General features: G+C 40.2%; 1 protein-coding gene across 50 annotated transcripts in view; it reads left to right on the top strand.

Moving 5' to 3' along the window:
* Positions 1-23,719, top strand: part of NEB (nebulin) — a 225,846-nt gene that overhangs the window by 185,075 nt on the left and 17,052 nt on the right. For all 50 annotated transcript variants that reach the window (XM_077956975.1, XM_077956985.1, XM_077956984.1 and 47 more), the window contains 16 exons: positions 481-591; positions 1,133-1,234; positions 1,332-1,436; positions 5,952-6,062; positions 6,655-6,759; positions 7,301-7,405; positions 9,469-9,573; positions 11,124-11,234; positions 11,622-11,732; positions 12,360-12,473; positions 13,214-13,318; positions 18,196-18,300; positions 19,286-19,390; positions 20,026-20,118; positions 20,741-20,833; positions 23,189-23,281. In XM_077956975.1, coding sequence (XP_077813101.1) covers positions 481-591; positions 1,133-1,234; positions 1,332-1,436; positions 5,952-6,062; positions 6,655-6,759; positions 7,301-7,405; positions 9,469-9,573; positions 11,124-11,234; positions 11,622-11,732; positions 12,360-12,473; positions 13,214-13,318; positions 18,196-18,300; positions 19,286-19,390; positions 20,026-20,118; positions 20,741-20,833; positions 23,189-23,281 — 1,674 coding nt within the window. The remainder of the gene's footprint in view (positions 1-480; positions 592-1,132; positions 1,235-1,331; positions 1,437-5,951; positions 6,063-6,654; positions 6,760-7,300; positions 7,406-9,468; positions 9,574-11,123; positions 11,235-11,621; positions 11,733-12,359; positions 12,474-13,213; positions 13,319-18,195; positions 18,301-19,285; positions 19,391-20,025; positions 20,119-20,740; positions 20,834-23,188; positions 23,282-23,719) is intronic.

Here is a 23,719-nt window from a genome sequence, read left to right as displayed (position 1 = left end):
TTTTGCTATAGGACGTGTAATGTAGCATATCAGATGTTACTAACCTATCAATAACAGAAGGAAACATTGCTGATTCAGAGTGGCCTCTCCTATTATTAAACTCCTACCCAATTTTAGAAAGGTAAAACTACCTCTTTGGGCCTTAGTAATCTCTGCCTGCTCTATCTTTATCAATAATGCTGTAGTAACCTCAGTATTATAGGAGTCCCATATGGTCCCATATATTTTTAAAAGGTAGAAATGGTAAATAAAAGAGCTTAATTTGCCTGTACCCAGGTTCTCTAAAGATTGCCAGGTGGTTCTAGTGTTGGGTTGCAGAACACAAATGACAGAGAAGAACTAGAATATGGGTCTTATCTAAGTCCCAGACTGATGCCAAAATGGGGAGCAGGGATTTTCCTGGAGATTTCACAGTTCTTCAAGTAAACCAACTCTGTTCCCAGCTTCCTCTGCTCATAGAATAATTCTGGCTCTATTTAGACAAATTACAAAAAGAAGTTTGTCAAGGAGAAAGGAAAATCCAACTACTCCATCATGCTGGAGCCACCAGAGGTGAAACATGCTATGGAAGTGGCCAAGAAGCAAAGTGATGTAAGTTTTCCCTGTCAACATTCTCCGGGACCCATTTGAAGCAGTGGAACCCAAATTGGTGCATTCTCTTGTTCCAGTGTGTGGTCATTCTAATTCCTCTGTGGTAGTTTCAAAAAGTTAGTAGTGAGAATTGGTTTGGGTTTAAGGAAAAAAAGCTGATTGTGCTTAATGGGGACTTTTAGAAAGGGCGTATCTCAGCTGGGCGCAGTGGCTCACGCCTATAATCCCAGCACTTTGGGAGCCCAAGACAGGCAGATCACGAGGTCAGGAGTTCGAGACCAGCCTGGCCAACATGGTGAAACCCCGTCTCTACTAAAAATACAAAAATCAGTCAGGCATGGTGGTGCGCACCTGTAGTCCCCAGCTACTCGGGAGGCTGATGTAGAAGAATCACTTGAACCTGAGAGACAGAGGCTGCAGTGAGCTGAGACTGTACCACTGCACTCAAGCCTGGGCAACAGAGTGAGATTCCATCTCAAAAAAAAAAAAAAAAAAAAAAAAAAGCATATCTCTTGAGTAAACATTTTCTTCCCCAATAAAGGTCGCTTACAGAAAAGATGCCAAAGAGAACCTGCATTACACCACAGTGGCCGATCGACCAGACATCAAGAAGGCCACACAGGCAGCCAAACAGGCCAGTGAGGTAAGGGTGTCATTAAAATGTCCCCAGTCCCCAACAGCCACTGCCAAGGCATGCCAGGCAACCATCACCTATTGCCCATTTTGGTTTTCTAATTCAGGTGGAGTACAGAGCAAAGCACCGCAAGGAGGGCAGCCACGGCTTAAGCATGCTCGGTCGCCCAGACATAGAAATGGCCAAGAAGGCAGCCAAGCTGAGCAGCCAGGTAATCAGATGGGTGCACTGGTGGCTCTCATGTGAGGAGATTATAAAAGACCTTGCAGGAAGAAGTGATTTCCACACTGAAAATGCAAAGGGATGCTGGGTCTGTAATAGTACTGCAAAGCTTCCAAGAGTTATAAAACGTGCACTGAGGGCCTTTTCTTGTTTCCCTCTAAGCAGTCTAGACCTTTCTTGTTCTCCACGTTTCCATTTATGGGCATTTGTCTGGGTGTCTGTGTGTGCTTAACTATCTTTATGTGACAAAAACAGCAGCTCATGAGGTCCTACTGGAACCTCTCCCCCGGCCTTAAGAGTTTCATCTCGGGGTCTGATTCATGCTTGAGTCACCAGGGGTAGATTTAACATGAAGAGCCATGAAATTCGAACTTCTAGAATCCAGCCAGATGAAAATATTCATTTTTTTTCATTAAACATACATATATTAACGGCTTGGGCTAGGAAGTAGGGATGAGCAGATGTCTTCAGATTACTTGTCCGTGGATAAATCATTAAAATTTTGTTTGGCAAGTAAATGTTTGATCAGGGTATGCACAGGGTGCTGATGGAGAATGCCACATTCTTGCAGATTTCATATTATTGAGAAGCAAATGGACTCAGAAATGTATTGCCCAAACCCAGTTACCACATGACTTACTTTCTCTTGTTAGACCAATTATCTAAAATTCCCCAAGTTATGACAGGTTTTCAAACTTCAGCTCAGAGATCCCATCATCTACCACCAGATTTGTCAGAGTACAAGTTTGATCCTATAGGACTTTAGCTTAAGAATATCTTATTTCTCCTCCAATTTACAGATCCTACCTTCTTTTTCCTTGTCTGTTCTCTCAGGTATCTGTTTGAAGAAATAGGTTTGGGATATACATTTGGTTGTTGTGAGTGACTGACTTTCAGCAATAGCAAACACGGGATTCCAATCTTTTGGAAGATATAATGCAGTAATGTCAAGTGACAGAACAAGTTAGAATTATGAAAACACAAAAGGGTCAGATGACTGATGAAAAGCAAATATTATTTTTTAAAAGTTTTTAAACTTAAAATTCCTATGTAACATGTTTTATTGTAAATAAATGGAATTGTGTAAGTATCTGAAACTAAGATAGGGGATCACCAACAAAAAAACAGCGGAATCTCTAAGAGTAATGAGATATAACTAGAACTTACTAATGCAAAAAATGTTTTTAAATGTACAAGGTCATATCATTATCATTTAAAAACAAAGAAATGACTGTGATGTTGAAATTTTGAAAACTTTATTGTTTTTGAAAATCAAGAGGCTCCTGTTTCTAATCCTAAGTGAATCCTATGGTATGGAGAATGGGACATTCACTTCTTGTGAAAGCTGGTCTCCAGAATGACAGCTTCATGGTGTGGCCCTGGGCCCAAGGGAGCTTCAGCTGTGTGTGGGCTCTCCCTGTTCTCACTTTGCTGTCTTGCTGCGTACTCTAGGCGGAATACCTCAAAGGCCAAAGGAGAGGGCACGGCGCTGCATCTTATGACACCCCTATGATGAGGCATCTTAAGAAAATTAATGTACTCATCAGTGATGTAAGAAAGACTGAGACCAGCAAGTCATTATTTGTCTTCCTCTGATTCTTGTCTACTTTCTTGGCATTGGTCAGGGGACTGACCAGGTTGCACTCTTTTCATTGATTTTGTGTTGGAACATGTAGATTGCTGTGGAAATTTGTTGAAGGATATACTTTTGCACACATCTTTCTTTTCCTGCATGAAACTTTCCATCTGGAACTTACCATTTGGAATAGGAAGGTAGACTAGACTCAGAGATGGCCTCCCAATGTATGTGTATGTTAGGTTGCTGACACTGATCAAATTAAATGATGAAATTAAAACAGAGAATCGAATCTCATCTTCAACCAAAGAAACCTCTGCTTCTTCTGAAGTTATTTGCCATTTTTGATTTTTAATATACTAAAGATTTGTGTTTAATATAGTTTCTCAGTTCAGGCCTACTATGAATCAACAGTATACACTTTTAATAGCTTTTCTAATTCTCGGGACTGTTTTTCTGTCTTTAGATGTACCAGTATACATCTCAATTCACTAAAAAGGAGCTAAAAAATTAGATCTTAAACTTTAAATACAACTAAACTCCTAAAAATATAATTAATTCAAAATCACTTTCCTATACCACATCCATAATAGGCCCAATTTCTGAGCCTGATGGGATTATAAACCCCAGAGGCTGCCACTTACCAATACATGGCATTGCAGAGTTGCCTCTTAGCTTCCATGATTAACAGGAAAAAGCTTCGCCATTCCCTAATGCCAAGTGTATGTAGTTTTACTACCTTACTCCCTAGTCAAATACCATCGCAAGAATTCCTAGAGTCCTAAGCCTAGTACATGTCTTTAACCTTTCAAACTATACAGTTTTAAGAAGATCCAGTCAAAAAGGAAGGCCAAAGGTGCTGAACTCAGATTCATATTAGTAGTTGTACTAAACTGCATTTGTTTAGAGGACTTCCTGTGGAGAAGGGAGTCATAACTTTTTTCAGTTAAAAAAGTCGAAGTTAACTTGAAATTAACAGAAGAAAAAGAAACTGAAGTGGAACCAATGGGATTGCTGCTTGAAAAATACTTCTTCAGAAACAAGTATCTTCAAAAGATAGGACTTTTAGCGTGCTTCTAAAAGCAGCAGATTTTCTTCTCATTTGAGATGGGCTTTTGCTTCTTTTCTTCCCTACTCTGACTCTGCGTATCTGGTTTACTTTGCTTTTCTGTGTTTCTCAGCTTTTGGGAACATCTCCTAGTTTTATGGACTTCTATATCTCTTAGGAAAAGTTGCCTTTGGTCCAGACATCAGCTCATACCTCAGACTTTCCTTAGCAGGCCTTCACTTCTTTATGTTGAGAGTGAAACTTTTTCAGAGAAGAGCCATTGTAGCATTTGTTGACATTTCTTTTTCCTTTACTTTGTGTGTCTGTCTCAGTGTGCCTGCATCATGCTGAACTGTTCTGCATGCTTATTTTTTCTCTGCATTTCCACTGAGGATTTATTCAAAGTAAAGGAGTCTCAGCATTGTGAATGCATTTTCTCTGATGTGGCAGATTTCATTGTTGTTTTGTGTCTGTTGTGCTGGATGTGTCAGGTTGGGGGAGGTGAAGAGCAGTGATGAAGCATGAGGGCTACTGGTGTGAGTCTTTGATCTTAATAACAGAAACTCTAGGATTCCCTAAGGATTAAATATTGCCCTTTTGGTTGGCTAACATCTAGAAAAAGCTCAGTTTTCATTCCTCCTAGAGTGAATAACTAGTGGAACTCTACTTCTGGCCTTAATTCTACAATACTGTTGACAAAAGCATCATTTGTTTTTCAATTAGGAGATGTTTCTGTCACTTTCCATTCTGTTGAATTCTCCTATAAATAAATCCTCTTATTTATTTTGTGAGACAGGGTCTTGCTCTGTCACCCAGGCTGGAGTGCAGTGGTGTGATCCTGACTCACTGCAGCCTCCGCTTCCCGGGCTCAAGTGATCCTCCCGCTTCAGCCTCCTGAGTAGTTGGGACTACAGGGGTGCACCACAATACCCAGCTAATTTTTGTATTTTTAGTGGAGATGGGGTTTCAGCATGTTGCCCAGGCTGGTCTCAAACTCCTGGGCTCAAGCAGTTTGCCCACCTTGGCCTCCTAAAGTGCTGAGATTACAGGCATGAGCCACCGCACCCGGCTATCATCCTCTTTAGATATTTTACCTAGACATAATGACTGTCTCTTCCTTTCATTCAATCAAATCACATTTATTGAGCAACTATTAGTGCAAGGCATTGTGCTTATTTTTTAAATTGGAGTTATTTAGCCCTTTGCCTACCTAAACTTATTTTTATGTATACTAAAAGTTTATTTGATCTTATTTTTTCTCATTATTCTAAAGTATCTCACTTTTTTCCTACTTCTAGTCTGAAATCACACTTGAAGCCAGTAATCCCCAAACTCTAATACTTGTTTACTCAGGAGTTATACCATTTTTGGCCAAGCTTAATAATTTTTAAATGATATAGCCAAAGTACCATTTTAAAATAACAATAAATTCTCCTAATTTAACAGATTCCTTATTTTTCAACCTTCTTGATCACTTACAGCCCCTCTCTGGATTTCTTATAGACTTAAATTGCTGTTGGTTTTGCTAGTTAGGAGTCCTAAAATGCTCCAAATCAGGTACATTAAATCATATCTCTGAATTTAGCCTGAAGACTTTTCCATTTTTTTTTGTTTTGCATTAGAAAGAGGTGATTATTTTTTATACCTTGGAATAATATAAAAGTGAGCAAGGCCAGTGATGGTATATTTGAATGCCTGTTGTCTTGTCATTCTTAATTATTAATAGTGTCTTCTTTACTCTAAATGTCCCAGTTTGGATAATAGATTATATGATCATTCTATGTATAACGCATATTCTTTGGCATTTCTGTTTCTACCATTCCCCAATTCCCAAATTGATTGATGCCAGGAATAATTTGGATGTTTGCATTTGCTGTTAGGTTAAATACCGAGAAAATTTCGATAAAGAAAAGGGCAAGACACCAAAATACAATCCAAAAGACAGCCAGCTCTACAAAGTCATGAAAGATGCTAATAATCTTGCAAGTGAGGTATGTTTCTAAAATTGTGGTAAAATATATAACATGGTATTTGCCATTTTAACTGTTTTTAAGTGTGCAATTCAGTAGCATTTATAACACTCACAATATTATCCAACTACTGTCACTGTTTCCAAAATGTTTTCATACCAACAGAAACTCTATAACCATTAAGCAAAAACTCTCCATTCCCTCCTCCCGTCAGCTCCTGGGAACCTCTAATCTACTTTTTGTCTCTCTGCATTTTCCTATTTTAGAGAGCGCATATAAATGGAATCACACAGTATTTGTCCTTTTGTGTCTGGCTTATTTTACTTAGCATAATATGTTCAAGGTCCATCCATGTTCTAGGATATATCAGAACTTCATGCCTTTTTATGGCTAAATAATATTCCATTGTATGTATATGCCACATTTTGTTTATCCATGCATCTGCTCACAGACACTTGGGTTGTTTCTGCCTTCTGGCTACTATGAATGAGGTATGGTTTTTCATCACCATCTCCAGCATTTGTTTGATGATGGGCTATCTCACTTTGATTTTCATTAGTGCTGTTCCATGTCCTATTTATGTGATTTCCTTTCTTCCGCCCTTAACACATAGGTTAAATATAAGGCTGACCTGAAGAAACTTCACAAACCTGTGACTGACATGAAGGAGTCTCTGATCATGAATCATGTCCTGAATACAAGCCAACTTGCCAGTTCTGTAAGCTCAGTCATCTGCTCCAGAAACAGCTCGTTTTACCCATTTGGAACTAAATTCTTTCTCTGAGCCCACATGCATCATCTTCTTTGCTACGGAAACACTAGATTACAAAATTGTTCTCATTTGAGTGTATTCTTCCAAATGACAACATTAATCTACCAATTCTCCATTGTCTATAACACCTCTCAGAATGCAAAAATGCTTCTTTGTTTTAGAATATTTAAACTTTGCCCTCCAAGTAATCATTCCCTTTTCCCTAAGGACATAGAAATACCCTCTGGAATAGTTTCTTTCACTTTTAACTTTTTACTTATAACACCTACTTTGAACAAGCCACACAACCTAAGTGTTTACATCTTAACTGACAATACTGAACTTGGATCCTCATTTTTAAAACTTTGTCTTGACCTCCTGTTCAGTGTTTGCCATTTTTAGTTTGATCTTGACAATGGTGCTGTGTAAATGTCTAATCTAAAGAGGAAAAATAGGAATGCTGAGCAGCTTCTCCATCAATGTGTCTTTTTTGCCACCTTCCCCTCAGTACCAGTACAAGAAGAAGTATGAGAAGAGTAAAGGCCACTACCACACCATACCCGATAATCTGGAGCAGCTGCACCTAAAAGAGGCCACAGAATTACAGAGTATAGTAAGTGGATCAAGACCAATTTTTCCTCTGGCGCACATTCATCCACAGTACAATGTGAAAAAAAATGTCATAGATTCCCTCCATTGTTTGAGAAAATGCACAAAGATATAAGGGGTTTTGAATTTGGTAACTTTTTGAAACAAATTCTTATGTTATAAATTACAACAACATCTACACATAGTTGAGAAATATACATGCAATTATGTGCTACTGACAGGGGCTGGAAGCATAAAGAGTGTGTTATGAGGGGACAAACCCCTCATGGTAACTCCAATGTGCCCCATTGGTTTGTGCCCCAGGTTAGGGAACACTACAGTAGATTATAGGGAGTCAGGAAGATTTCAGACAGAGAAGTGATATGATCAGGTCTACTACTGAAAGCATTTCTGGGAATTTACAAAATTACTAAATTTGTAAGACAGTCATATACCGGCTGGGCACGGTGGCTCAAGCCTGTAATCCCAGCACTTTGGGAGGCCGAGACGGGCGGATCACGAGGTCAGGAGATGGGGACCATCCTGGCTAACACGGTGAAACCCCGTCTCTACTAAAAAATACAAAAAACTAGCCGGGCAATGTGGCAGGTGCCTGTAGTCCCAGCTACTCAGGAGGCTGAGGCAGAAGAATGGCGTGAACCCAGGAGGTGGAGCTTGCAGTGAGCTGAGATCCCGCCACTGCACTCCAGCCTGGGCAACAGAGCGAGACTCTGTCTCAAAAAAAAAAAAAAAAAAAGATAGTCATATACCACATGATGTGTTTGGTCAACGGCAGACCACTTGTATGACGGTGATCCCATAAGATTATAATGGAGCTACCCTATGCAGGTGTACCATTTTAAAACCTTTAATACCATATTTTTACTGTATCTTTTCTATGTTTAGAGATATCAAGACACACAAATACTCTTGTGTTACAAGTACCTACAGATTATCAGTAAAGTAATATGCTGTACAGGTTTCTAGCCTAGGAGCAATAGGCTATACCATATAGCCTAGGTGTGTAGTAGGCTACACCATCTAGGTTTGTGTAAGTGCACTCTGTGATGTTCACACAATGATGAAATTGCATAACAAAGCCTTTCTCATAACGTATCCCAGTTGTTAAGCAATTCATGACTGTAACTGAAGATTCTCAGAGGAAAGAACTTGCTATCCAATGACCTCCTGTATCACAAATTCAGCATTATTTAGGTCCTCTGTTGGGCATTAACCATGAGGGCTAACTACTAGAAATGTCCTCATGTCTTCTGTGGAGCAGTATGTGACCCCAGGCCTTTATTCCAACATCTTGTTACAACCCAAGAGCTCAGAGATTGAGCACTGCCATCAAGGTGCTGCGTGCATGAGGGCGTTCACCTGTCTTTCCAGTTCTCCTCTGTCACATACAAACATTGTGGCTCCCCCAGTTCCTAACCACATGTCATGAGGATGAGGAAATTGTATTTAAACAACAGTCTTGAGGATCTTTTGAGAATGCCAGGTTTTTTAACAAGTGGGTCAATATGTAAAGTAGTTTTCATTTTTATACCAATTGATTGGCTACATTAAATATATGGCCAGTCAGGACCCACATAGAGTTGTTTACTTATAAATAAAGCTCCATGTGTTATCCATTCAATCTAGACCCCAGGTCTCTGAAAAAAGTTCTTGTGGAAGAAAAACTGAGGATTTTTATCAGACATGTTGATTAATGCTAATAGCGTTAATAATTTTAAAGTGTTTACAGCTACCCATCAATTATAGACCAACCTCATCTATGGGTGATTTTCCCCATGTGTTTTCTTGCATCGGCATTTCTCTCAGATGATTCTTGTCAATGATTCTTTTCTCCTTAAATTGAATCCCAATCCTAATTATGCCTTGCAGACAGTAATGGTACCCATCCCCTCAACACCCAGACAACAACAAAAATGTACTGGATCTGAAACATAACAGGACACTGTTTTGAGTGGCAATGAGATGCCATCCAATGGACAGAATATATCAATTAAAAAATACTATCCTTAAACTGCTGTCTAGGAATTGACCACAGGAGAAATATCTAACATGGCTTTCTATCACCAGGTGAAATACAAAGAAAAGTATGAAAAGGAACGAGGAAAACCCATGCTGGACTTTGAAACACCAACGTACATCACTGCCAAAGAGTCTCAGCAGATGCAGAGTGGGGTAAGTCAAAAAAACACCACCACACAACAACGATCCATCACACTGCTGAACACAAGCTCTGCCCACGACATAGCCAGTTTCCTGTCATCCAAAGGTGGCAGCTGATAAAACTTTTTATCATGTGATCACTAAAATCTTCTCCATCTCAGAAATCCTATGGTTCAGTTATGTTTTTAAAAATGCTCTAGGAAGTAGATATTTACCATACGTCTTATTTCAACAACCATTTCTGTAAAATTAGAACATGGAAAACTATTCCTAACACAAACCAATTATACTGAATGTAATTTGGATTTTCCTTTATGAATGAAAAGTTCCCAACACACAGACACCCCTTTGGCTTTGAAATGCTCTACTCTTAGTAGAATGCCCCAAACCAAACAGAAGGGTATTTGTGATCAAGATGTTTATCAAGACCCCAGATAATCAAAAGTTAAGATGCCATATTCCTTATTCTAGAATTGTAAGCAGAAGCATTAAATTTTTTTTGTCATTTTTAATCAAGAGTAGAGAATGGAATCTTAAATCTTAGTCTGTTTTCAGTGGGAAATGGGCTTATTTGGAATTTCCATTTGCCTCTCTTCCTTCAACTATAAAGAGAAATTGTTTTAAATAAAAGTAGCAGTTTGTGGAGCTTTCTGGTGATAGAATGCCACGTCATAAAAACTTTAAAATGGTTTCAAACAATTGGTGGATCTGAGTAAAGGATCTATAGGAGTTTCTTATACTGTTCTTGTGACTTTCCTGTAAATTTAAAATTCCATTAAAATAACAAAATTACAAAAGTAGAGTTCCAACATCTATTCCAAGCCCCTCTGTGAGTCAGTCAAGTCTGGAGACTGGAGAGGAGATGGGGCAAGGAGGCAGAGTGGACACAAATGTAGAATTCCTCTGTGCCTTACTGCCCACCTAGGCTGTTCAGTGATTTAAAAAAAAAAAAAGCAGGTCAAAACTCTGAGTGTGGTGGCATACACCTGTAGTCCCAGCTACTCAGGAGGCTGAGGCAGGAGGATCACTTCAGCTCAGGAGTTTGAGGCCAGCCTGTGCAACATAGCAAGAACCCATATCCAAAAAAAAAAAACAGGTCATGATTAGGAAAAAAAGCAAGTTAGCATTTGGTAGCCTTAGGCTCTCCTTCCTCTGCCATTTTTTTCCCCTTGCATCACTGACTTATAATTCGGAAATAAAATCTTTTGTCACCTTAAGAAAGATGTGGGAAAGTTCAGAAGAGACAACAGAGGATTCAGAGTCTTGATGGTGCATCCATCCTTTCACTCTGCGAAGGGCCTGCCCCAGTCACAACGTTAGACTGATGAGTGAGGGGCCCATCAAAGTGTCTCAGCCTCTGAGTTTCCTTGTGGTCATTTGCTCCAGACAAAATATTTCAAGTACAATCATACATGTTTCAAATGTGTGACCATTAGCAGAACTATGATCCAGTTAAGAGCCCATACATAGAAAATGTTGTAATTTTTTTCTTCCTGAGATGGAGAGATAAATTGTAATAAATATTCTTTTTTTAACTTGTCTTTCCTTCCAACTTACATTAGAAAGAATACAGGAAAGATTATGAAGAGTCCATTAAAGGCAGAAACCTGACTGGCCTGGAGGTCACGCCAGCTTTGTTACATGTCAAATATGCAACTAAAATAGCAAGCGAGGTAGTGCCCACTTGGTGTTTTCTTTCCCTCTTAATCCAAATAATTGCACTAATGACACTCATTAATGTGTTCCTCCTACCATTTACATCACCACCTAACTGTGGGTTTCAAACTGGGTTCTCATGTGTTTGGTACTACCACCTAATCTATTACCATGTTAATTCTTCTAATTTTTTAGTTGAATATTATCTTAGCATTCTGTTAACTTCAAGTTTTCATTTGATATTTAATGTTAACTGATCATGCTTATACCCTGCCTTTATTCATATTTTTACTGAACTGTGAACCCTTTAAAAATTGGAATTGTTTTTTATTTTTTTCTTCTTTGCCTAAGAGGATCAATCTAGGCTTTCTTGTCAGTGTTTCTGCTTTTCTTTCATGATATAGAAAGAGTACAGGAAAGATCTAGAGGAAAGCATCCGTGGGAAGGGCCTCACTGAAATGGAAGATACACCTGACATGCTAAGAGCAAAGAATGCCACTCAAATCCTCAATGAGGTAGGCCCACAGCTGACAGCCTGCACATAATTCATAGAGCATCATTTCTTTGTTAGCCAAATTATACTGGAAAAAGCAAAACAAAAACAGAATAGAGAAAAACAAAAACAGAATAGAGAAAAACAGAGCTTTTGATTTTCAGATTCCATATCCAACATAATTGTTAACCATTACGTAAAATATATCTCAATTTCTGATGGATATTATAACAGTATGTTTCTGTGGTGGTTATAATCTATTTGATTTAATTTGATATATTTGGTATGCTCATTTACATAAAAACACTACACTGGAGTGGTGTGTGCACCCAAGTGTAATCTTAGTTATGTACCAAACCAGATATACAATTTACTTTATACTCTTAATCTTCTAAGCAGAGAATGCTAAAAGTATTCAAAAGAAGGCCTCTGTTGACCCATATTGACCTGCATAGAATAGTTTCCTCTAGAGGGCTTCTGCAGACGCCACTCCATCCTACCACACGGAAGAGTGAAGGTGAAGAGTAGCAAGGGACACTATCTGTGACAGCTGGGGTGGTGTGTTGTGTGGCTTTATATTCACTCTGTATGTTTATTACCTAGTAGTAGAATTTAGGTACCTTTTTTTTTTCTTTTAATGCTACTATAGAAAGAATATAAGCGAGACCTGGAACTGGAAGTCAAAGGAAGAGGCCTGAATGCCATGGCCAATGAAACTCCGGATTTTATGAGGGCCAGGAATGCTACTGATATTGCCAGTCAGGTCAGTGCTACTATTCGATGTCAATCTTTCAGGAAAGTAGTTGTAACTTTAAGGACATCAAGTGTCCCTCTGTCATCTGATTTATTGGTGACAGTCACATGCATACAATGGCATTCTTGAACATCTGCCTGGAGGAATCCACCCCAATGAAAGGATGGAGGACCCTTTGCCAGGCTCATTGCTGTCTGCCTTTCTGAGTCCATAGGCTCTGGGGACATGCAGAGCAAAGGGCAGAAACTGAGGAATTAAGTAGCTTTTTAGAGCTGGGCAGACTCGACATCCTGGCCTTGTTTCTGAGTCAATCCACTCATTTGATGCCAGGAATTCCTTGCTTAGAATATCTTGGGAGTTCTTCCTCTCCTTTCAAGCCCTAAGTTTAGAATAGTTTTTAGGCATCTTAGCTTGTCTAATGCTCATTGGTATGGGTCTTTTGCTTATTTGTCATCCTCCCAGCTTGTATATAAACATTCCATGCCTTACTATCTGCTGATGATCCCTCCTTACCCATATCCCATCCTGCATCCAACTAGATCTTCTCTCAACAGCTAGGACTTGACCTTTCTTACTGAATTTCACTCTTTAGTATAAAACTATGAACAAAATAGGAAGAAATGTCTGTTGAATGTCAAATGAATAAGTCCCTCTTGGAAAAGAAATATGGCTCACCTCTTAATCAAATCAAGCCAACAACTGTTGTGCACATTGTAAACATTTACCCAACTATTGGGTGTCTTTTACAGATTAAGTACAAGCAATCAGCAGAAATGGAGAAAGCCAATTTCACTTCTGTGGTTGATACTCCAGAGATCATTCATGCCCAACAAGTCAAGAATCTTTCAAGCCAGGTAAGGACATTCGTCATGCCATCACTCAAACCCCAATCACGGAAGAATGGAAGTCCTTCCATTAATACCTTAAGAGATTTTTCAAATCACAGTTTTTCCCAATAAAAAAGAGATTCACCAGGTGCGGTGGATCACGCCTGTATTCCCAGCACTTTGTGAGGCCAAGGCAAGTGGATCACTTAAGTCCACGAGTTTGAGATCAGCCTGGGCAATGTGGCAAAACCCTGTCTCTACAAAAATTGGCCAGGTGTGGTGGTGCACACCAGTCCCAGCTTCTAGGAAGGCTGAGGTGGGAAGATTGATTGAGCCCAGGCAGTTGAGGCTGCAATCAGCTGTGACTGTACCACTGGAGTCCCCTGGGCAACAGGGTGAGACTCTTAAAGAAAAAAGAGAGAGAGACAGGCCTGGCGCAGTGGCTCATGCCTGTAATCCCAGCACTTTGGGAGGCTGAGGTGGGCGGATCACGAGGTCAGGAGATCAAGACTATCCTGGCTAACATGGTGAAACTCCATCTCTACTAAAACACACAAAAATTAGCCGGGCGTGGTGGCGGGGGCCTGTAGTCCCAGCTACTTGGGAGGCTGAGGCAGAAGAATGGCATGAACCTGGGAGGCAGAGCTTGCAGTGAGCCAAGATTATGCCACTGCACTCCAGCCTGGGCAACAGAGCAAGACTCCATCTCAAAAAAAAAAAAAAAAGAGGGAGCGAGAGAGAGAGGGTAACCTACGATGCAGGAATTTTAAGGCACTGAAGAACTCTTACATGGTACAACTTGTAATTAATGAATCAATATTTTAACATGTAAAATCTCTTATCATGTGGCTTTAAAAATGTGTGCGCAAATCTGGAAGAAACAAAGTAGCCCACATTTGGATTACCAATCTCAAACAAGATTGAGATTGAGACCACACAGTCTAACCCCTGACTCCCCTCATGATGAATAACTCTCCATCTTCCTACAAATAGAGAGATGAAGAAAAGTAGGCTGTCCCACACACCCCAGGATATGCCCTCATTTGTATTAACGATTGTCAGTGATGGTCAGGAGTCTGCAATTTGTTTAGAGTGGCACCAGATTCGAATTTGTGCTTGTCTTCTGATCAAGAAGTTCCAAAGCAGTAGTTAACCTGCCCTAGCTGTGCTTTATAGGCACCTGGGGATGTAGATTCCCTGGTCCAACTCTGGAATTTTGACACTAGTAAATCTGTGGTAGGCTCTGGAAATCTATTTTTGTTTGTTTTTAATTTTCACAGATTATCTCTTAATGACCAATCAGGTTGGGGAATCAAGGATTTCAACCCTTTATTGGCAACATATAGTTGTATGTTGTAAAATTACACATGAAAAATATAGTTATCACTAGAGAGTGGTTTGATTAGGAAGCAGGTGTATTCAAATGGTAGAAATCTTTCTTTTCTTTGAAGGGTAGGGATGTGGAAGAATAATTAGCTTTTTAAAAATTACCAAAATTATATGAGCTCTGAATTATCGTGTTGTGTTCATTGAGGGAGCCAGGGAGGCTGACAGTCTTTGGGCTGTGAGAGGCTCACCAGCCTTTTACCTTCTGCTTTTGATACTGCTGATCTTTAATGAAAGCTTCGGCACATGGGCCTATCCCATTGTAGGATCAAGTCACTTGCTCTGCTCTCCTGGGGCTCTCTCTGGCTGGTTCCTCAAGGCCTAAAATATAGCCAGGCAAGTTAGTTCCTCCCCAGTTCAGATCAGTATTTACAGTTGAATGGTAAATACTGGTGAGATGGTGCTTGTGTTTCCACAAAGTTGCTTCTCGATTTCCAATGGAGAATCTGTATTTATAATTCTTAAACCTCATACCTGGGGGTTAAGGCAAGCAATGTCAGCTGACTCACAAGTTTAGGATACTATACAGTAGTCTCCCCTTATCTGAGGGGGATATGTTCTAAGACCTCTAGTGGGTGCCTGAAATTACAGACAATACCCAAACCTATATATACTGTTTTCTCCTATACATATACATCTATGATAAAGCTTAATTTGTAAATTAGCACAGTAAGAGATTAACAATAATAAAATAGAACAATTATAACAATATACTGTAATAAAAGTTATGTAGTTACATGGATGTGGTCTCTCTCTCCCTCAAAATATCTTATTGTAATGTACTCTTATTTTTGATCAAGGTTGACTACAGTTAACTGAAACTGTGGAAAGTGAAACCTCAGATAAGTGGGGACCACTCTACTGAATACTTAATGCCAGTATGGCAGGCCAGGTCTCACAACTGTTTCAGTACTAACTGAGTGGTTAAGTTAGATATTAAAAGCCAGTGTCCCTGTACAAAGGCTGGGATGTAACAAAAGCCCACCAAAAGTTTTGCCTAGGCCTTTCCTGGGCCTTAAAGCATAACAAAATAATGAAGGAATTCTTAACAGGACCCATGTAGAATTAAACAAGTTTTACTGTGGAGTCTAAAAAAACTCCCCAGGCCTCCACAAACAAGTTTATTGAGGGTCTGAAGAAACTCCTCAAACCTCCCTGATTTAGCAGGAGACAACGTAAGAGTAATTACCCCAGCACCTGACCCCATTTAAATTAAGTAAATTTACTGACGCTCCAGAGGAAGGTCTTCAGAACTCAGACCTTAGTTATAAATTAAAAGAAGATGGCCGGGCGCGGTGGCTCACGCCTGTAATCCCAGCACTTTGGGAGGCGGAGGTGGGCGGATCACGGGGTCAGGAGATCGAGACCATTCTGGCTAACACGGTGAAACCCTATCTCTACTAAAAATACAAAAAAATTAGCTGGGCGTGGTGGCGGACACCTGTAGTCCCAGCTACTTGGGAGGCTGAGGCAGGAGAATGGCGTGAACCTGGGAGGCGGAGCTTGCAGTGAGCCGAAATCACGCCACCGCACTACAGCCTGGGCGACTGAGCAAGACTCCCTCTCAAAAAAAAAAAGAAAAAAAAAATTAATCACTTATGTCTTTAGATGAATGAACACTTACACATAGACATATAGCTTAAAAGGTATATAAGCTCTGAAAAACTTCATAATTTTGAGTTTGGCGATAATTTCCAGGACTTCTCCCAGTAACCAGTTACAAAAAAACTCTTGGCTGGGCACAGTGGCTCTTGCCTGTAATCCCAGGACTTTGTGAGACCAAGCAGGGTGGGTCATGAGGTTAGGAGATTGAGACCATCCTGACCAACATGGTGAAACCCCATCTCTACTAAAAATACAAAAATTACCTGGGTGTGGTCATGCACACCTGTAATCCCAGCTATTCAGAAGACTGAGGCAGGAGAATTGCTTGAACCAGGGAGTCAGAGGTTGCAGTGAGCCAAGATTGCACCACTGCACTCCAGCCTGGAGACACAGCGAAACTCCGTCTCAAAACCAAAAACTGAAAACCTCTTTTCCTCCCCAGTTCATCTGCATTTCGTTATTGGGCCACGAGAAATAGCAGCCCAACCCTCAATTCGGTCTGGGAACACCAGGGAGTTAGGTCCCTTTCTCCCAGAATATGTCCAAGTTCCGTGTTCAAATGTGATTACCCCTCTAAGGGATTAGCACCAGCTCTGCAAACCAGTTGAGGTAGCTTTTGCTTAATCTTGGAAAAAATAAAAGAAAAACAATAAAAATAAAAATAAAAGGATTGTTTCTATTCTTTTCCCAGGACAATGAGAACTGTTTTCTTTACACCTACATAGCTAAGGAGTCATCTAGGTGACTTTTTCATGAACAAAACATTTGTTCCTGGTGAACTACCTTTTCTTCCAAAAAATCTTGTCTTTAATTCGCTTCCATTTAGATTAATAAAATCCAGGCCTACATCTCTCATTGGCTGAAACTGTTTCTTTGTTGTCTCTGGCAAGATTACAAATTTCAATACTTATAAATGTAATTCCTATATTAACAACATAAATAGAGACAGAATAGTTTTATCCCCCTTATAATAGTGGCTAGTCTCTTTCCTCAGCCCTCAGCCCTACAAACCAAAACTTCCCTGAAAAGTGGGAAAAACTGGAGCTAAGTTAAGCTAGAGAGAGAAGTGAAAGGACATAGCGAGAAGCGATGAAAGAAAAATAAGGCTCTAAAGGCAAAGTGTTAAGTGTTCTGCTGCAGAGAATAAAGACGATCAGTTTGGTGGTGGGATTGACTGCCCACTGGTATCTGGAAGAGCAGCCTCTATGGATATGTATCTCCAGTCAAAGGCTGGGGCAGGACAGGGGAGCTCAAAGAAGAGTGATGTCTGGCTCAGAGTAGTCCTTGGCCAGTCAGCTGGCCTTAGTGGTGCTCCAGGTGTGTCTGTTTGGTAGAGCTGCCAGTCCTGTCAGGCTGCTTTCTGCAGCATCAAGAGCCATATTCTGGAAACGCCTCTGGGCCTGCCTGCCCGCCTGCCCGCCCAGTCCTGCAGCCGGGAGCCCTGACCACACCTGCTCATGGCTCAGTGAACATCTTGTCACCAGCTAAGGCTTTCTAAAGGTCATGTCTTTGACTCTTAACCCTCCAGCTTCTCTCCACCAGCTTGTTGAGCAGTCTGGCTACATAGCTTCATCCAGCCCAGCAAGGACTACTGCCACTGGAGGCATCCCCATCTCCCTCTCTGGGCATTGCTGGCTATGACTTTCCTGTGGACCAGCTAGCAAGGTTCCCCCTCTGCCAGCTTTGCCATGACAATAGGTCCTACTGAATGTGTGGGCTCAGTGTTCCTGGAAAGGAAAAGTATGGTGCTCTTTGACTGAGACGGTTCTTCCTTGCAATGCCCTAACATCCTTGGACAGTTAAGAAAATACAAAGGACTTTCCCTCTGCTGAGCCTGGAAGGGCTATTTTAGGTCCCACTGGCCTACATCCCTGTGGTGTTTACCCTCCTTATTTCTTGGAATCTATTCCCAGAAAAAATACAAGGAAGATGCTGAGAAGTCCATGTCATATTATGAGACTGTTTTGGACACCCCAGAGATGCAGAGAGTCCGGGAGAACCAAAAGAACTTCAGCCTTGTAAGTTTTTATTAAATGTAAGACACAGCCCACAGGCACCTAGGGGTGCTGAGGAAGATGCCTCTGGATATCCCAGGCCTGCAGTGGGGCTGTTGTGCAGCCCTCTGCTACTCCCATCCTGCCCCAGGAAGTGTGTGCTCAATTCATCTCTGGGCTCACCTTACATCTTAATCCCAAATCACAGCATGAAAGACTCATCTGTTACTTCGTTGGTGGTGTAGGGGAGAAAAAATAGTATCTTTTCCCCACCCATGGCAAGGTTCATGGCTAAAACTCTTGTAACAAAAGACAGATTAACAAGAGACACACATACAATTTATTTAATAAAAGCTTCAGAAATGACGACCCAAAGAAACAGGAAAATGTGTGTATTTTTAAGGATAGAGATGCAGAAGTGTGACTGGACAAAGGGGTATGATCCAATGGAAATGAACAGGTGATTTAGCAAGGCCTGTTTATTCAGATTCTCCTAGTATCTCTGTCTTTGGCTCCTATCCTCTGGGTCTAGGGAGGACCCTTCTGGAAGGAGGGGCGTATTGCCTGCTTTAAACGAAGATCAGATAATTATTATCCGCTTTAGGAAAAAACAGAGAAGGCCGGAAAAACCCTCCTGCTTCTGCTGTTTTTTCAAATGTCAAGGTGCCATATTTTGGGATAGTGTATCCTAAACCCTGTCAGTGGCTTTCTTTATGTGAACTATCACCGCTTTCCATTAGTGGTGACATCTATCTTTTTCAAAGTTAAATCTAAGCAAGAGATACTTAAACAAAAACAAACAAACCCCTAGCTTTATATGTTTTTTAAAATTAGTTTCTCCACAAAATTCTTATCAAATAATTTCCCTTGGGCTACCAGACCATAATTATTGTGGCACAGACTTTTTTTTAAAGATACAGGATTTTAATTTCCTTTACATAATATAGGACAAATAAATAAAATAAAGCAATGTTGAAATCTTAACAAGATATTTACTCTTTCTTCATAGCTCCAATACCAGTGTGACCTTAAAAACAGTAAAGGAAAAATTACAGTTGTTCAAGACACGCCAGAAATACTGCGTGTAAAAGAAAATCAAAAGAATTTCAGCTCGGTATATTTACTATTTATTTTGCATTTAATGCTAACCTGGTCATTTCACTCTCCTCTTTAAAAATATACTAGCCTTATATTGATAGACAATTAACATCTAACCTCCTCAGTAATACTAGCAGTGATTTGCTAAAATCCCCCACACTTTGCTCCAAAATCCTCTCTCCAGAGACATTTGAAATAACTTTATATCTGCTAACAAAGTAACTTTTATTTTTAAATTTTAAAATCCCAGAATAGTAACATGTGTTGTCTTGCTTCAAGAAGATAGATTTCTTTTTGACATTGTGATTTCTTTTGTTATTTCTCCCCCAAATAACTGATTGACTTTGCATTTCTTTAATGGATTTTGTGTTACATATGGGAGGGTTTTGTTGTTAATCCACATTTCCTGGCTCTTCTCATCCTGTGTTAGTATGGTACCACAATCTTAGAAGAAATCTTAAGATCTGGAAAGTGATCCATGTTGTATATCTGGTCTGAGTCACTGGTACTGACATGGAAATGTCAGGCGCGATGCTCTGGCACTTGCCTGGGAACATCGTTTTCACAGAAGCCATGTGTCCTAGTCTTTCTCCAGGAACTGCTGGGTTTTCCTTTCTTCTGTGTAACACCGTCCTGATTCTCAATGCCCAGGTTTTATATAAAGAGGATGTCTCACCAGGAACGGCTATCGGAAAGACACCTGAGATGATGAGAGTGAAACAAACACAGGACCACATTAGCTCGGTAAAGACACAGAGGATGCACTTGTAATATTTTCTGCCTCCCTTTGATAATTTACAATGACCTATGAATTGCACTCAAAGCCTCTGTCACCAGAAACAGCTTATATTGCTAAAATAGGTGCCTGTGTACCACCACCACACGGTATACACCAGTGGCTAGAGTCATCTCATACTCAGTGCAGTGCCTTGGCGGTTTTCGTGAGGGAGAGATTACATCTGAAAAACGGAGAGGCTTGTGAGAAGGTAGAATCCGGTACAGCCAAAGAACCAATCTTCCTGGATATATGAATGTGAATCTGTTTGTCCTAGTCAAATGACGTGTTGGCCATAAAGACATTGGGATATACAGGAAAGGGCTGCAGTCTAAATAGGGTTCCCCACTCCTGCCCCAAAGAGACAAGAGAGAGACAAAGTGTCCCTGTCCTCGGAATTGTTCTCCTCTTACCCAATACCAGAATGAGTTACCCAATACCAGAATGAGGTCCCATTCACACTAAGTATAAAGCTTGCGTTATTTACATTGTTGATTTTTTTAAATTTGGGGGTTACAAAGAACATGTACATGTTGGGAAGAATAACTGTCCAGCATGTAATAATACCTTTTCCCATTTTTAAATGTGCAGGTGAAGTATAAGGAAGCAATAGGACAAGGAACTCCAATCCCTGACCTGCCTGAAGTGAAACGTGTGAAGGAGACGCAGAAGCACATCAGCTCGGTAGTGGCCATACTCTCAGCTTGCATTTGTGTGACTGGCTATCTCCCAATTGCTACCCTGGTGCTCTCTCATCCTTCTGCTTCCTATTAAGAGCCTCCATGCCTTGGGGATGTTGTGAATTCTCCCTTAGTCTTGATGGGGTCACTACAGGTTGCAAAAGTAGTTAAGAAACCTCTCTTCTCATAATCAAGGAGTAGAAGGGACTTGGCTTTCTTTTCCTACCTGTCACTGACTTGAAGCTCATGGACTTGGCTTCTTAATGATTATGCCATTCGTTTCCAAAGTAAAAGGTTTTGATGGTAGTAATAAGGTTATTGGGATGATCTCAAGTAATTTAACTAAAAGCATATACATATAAACACAGAAGTAGTATAACATACTTTGGTTTTGTGTATATATATAAAACATGTGTGTATGTGTTATGTGTGACACATCATATGAATGACAGGATTCCCAGTGTCCAAAAAGACCCTGGGTAGACATGTGAAGTCTCTTCTCCCCTCCCTTTCAAGATTTCTTGTCCTGTATTCTTTGCTCTCTCCATCTTGTAAATGCAGTGGTGCAGGCTGTGATGGACCTACAATGGCATATCATACATTAAGCCTGTTCTCTCATGGGAATTTCAGGCACCTGTGCAGTTTATTGCGGGGCGGGTGTCCCCAACACCTGAAATATCAGGTTAGCACATTTGTCCTGACCTTTTGTCAAGCAAGCCCTGGCTCTGCACCCCCACCCCTTTTCCCATCCACAGGCAGAGTCTAGGCAGGTGTTGGCTACTAGCAAGAGACTATGTGAAGTTTGGGAAATAGTTTATGGCCAATAAAAGGTGAGGACCTTGGTCTTGGGACTCCCCTCGTCAATGGAGGACTGAGCTCTCATTTGATTTTCTTTAAAAGATACTTGGTATTTCTCTTGCAGGTTGTTCATATTATTTAGATCTCATTCCCTTCTCACTCCCTGCTTATACTCTGGCTTCCTTGTGGTACAAATTTCATTTAGAGTTTTGTGTCCTCTAATATGGGTTGAGAAAGCTAGCCCAGGCTCCTTTGTCACTTTGCATTACAACTTCTTGGTTTTCTTGGTTTGCTTTGTGCTGTTGTCTGTGATCAATTCTGCTGCTTTGTTGGGTGAAGAGTAAAGAAATGCAACTTTGTTACCAAGAAGGTAGATGTTCAAAGGTTCCTAGAAGTTTCCTTGCAAAACAAAGCTATCATGCCTAGCTTGTCACCGATTTTAAGAATTAAAATCTGGGCCGGGCGCGGTGGCTCAAGCCTGTAATCCCAGCACTTTGGGAGGCCGAGGCAGGCGGATCACGAGGTCAGGAGATCGAGACCATCCTGGCTAACACGGTGAAACCCCGTCTCTACTAAAAATACAAAAAGAAATTAGCCGGGCGTGGTGGCGGGCGCCTGTAGTCCCAGCTACTCCGGAGGCTGAGGCAGGAGAATGGCGTGAACCCGAGAGGCGGAGCTTGCAGTGAGCCGAGATCGCGCCACTGCACTCCAGTCTGGGCAACAGAGCGAGACTCCGTCTCAAAAAAAAAAAAAAAAAAAAAAAAAAAAAGAATTAAAATCTGGGTATGTTGCTCCCCACCTCATGCACTAATACACCAGGGAATCCATCCATTTAAAAGAACCCATTCAGTCCTTTAGGCTGAAAACTTAATGTTAAGAGTTAAGGAGGCTCAGAAAGTGGAGGTTCCTTAATGTTTTCATTAAAATGCATAGTCCTTCGATATTACTACTAAAAAATATGGACTTCTCCCAATTCAGAAAACACTAGTTTACTTGATCCAGCAATTAGCAGTAAAAATTTCAAGTAAAGATGCTCTTCCTGAAAAATAAACCGATTAAACCATCTCATATCCAGGGACGAGGCTCCTACAGATTAGGAGCCAGCGAGGAACATTCATTAGAACATATATAACAAACAGAGAATTCTCGATAAGCCTGAAGGAATAGAGTATCCTGTGATTAGAAAAGTTTAAACCAAGCAATCTATTCATTAAGTACAAGTCTACTGCAGGTCTACTATATTTAAGGCACCAATGCTAGATGCAGCAAAATGGTTGGATTTTTCTCATTGGTAAATTTATTATTATTTAATGCATTTTAGGCATGCACTAAGTGGTTATAGAAAATGCGTAATTTAGTGCCCAGTTTTCAAGATAGTAAATTTTTTTACTACTTTGGAAAAGACAACATAAATATTTATGGAATTTTTCCCCCTGTTCCTTGAATGTTTTTGAGAGCTAGATTGTTTTTATGAGTTTCCCCCAAATAGCCCACATGTAGCTGCTATCTAAAGGATTTACGGTCATTTTACCTTTCCGGGTATTCTAATTATTTTCTACAGGTTATGTACAAAGAAAACTTGGGAACAGGCATTCCAACCACTGTGACTCCAGAGATTGAGAGAGTCAAACGCAATCAAGAGAACTTTAGCTCGGTATTTAACAAATATATCATATACAATATAAATTATTTCCCACAAAAAATTTACCACAATAACCATCTTTTTTAAAGAAAGTAACATCTTAACAATTCTGTGTGTTTCTGTGCGTGTTGTGTATTATTACCTGACCAAAACCACATTAATACAAAATGACTCACATTTCTGATTATACTTTAACATTTTCAGTGACTTGACTAGATTTGAAATACTGTAAGTACAATTAACAAGATTTCTCAGCTTTATACTTATATCCTATAACTTAATGCTTTCCATTGTACTTTTTCATTTCCACAATTAGCACTGTAGAGTTTACCATTAAAACTGAAAAAAGTAAAAACATTATCCTTACTAAATATTACTTACTAAAAAACTGTCTCCTCACATATAACCCCTTCCCCCACTTCTTCCCTTCCTTACTCTCTGTGCTTGTTT

Source organism: Macaca mulatta, chromosome 12 (genome assembly GCF_049350105.2).
Source record: "Macaca mulatta isolate MMU2019108-1 chromosome 12, T2T-MMU8v2.0, whole genome shotgun sequence".
Lineage (NCBI taxonomy): Eukaryota > Metazoa > Chordata > Mammalia > Primates > Cercopithecidae > Macaca > Macaca mulatta.
The sequence above is the reverse complement of the archived record's forward strand: the minus strand, read 5'-3'. Positions and strand labels throughout refer to the sequence as shown.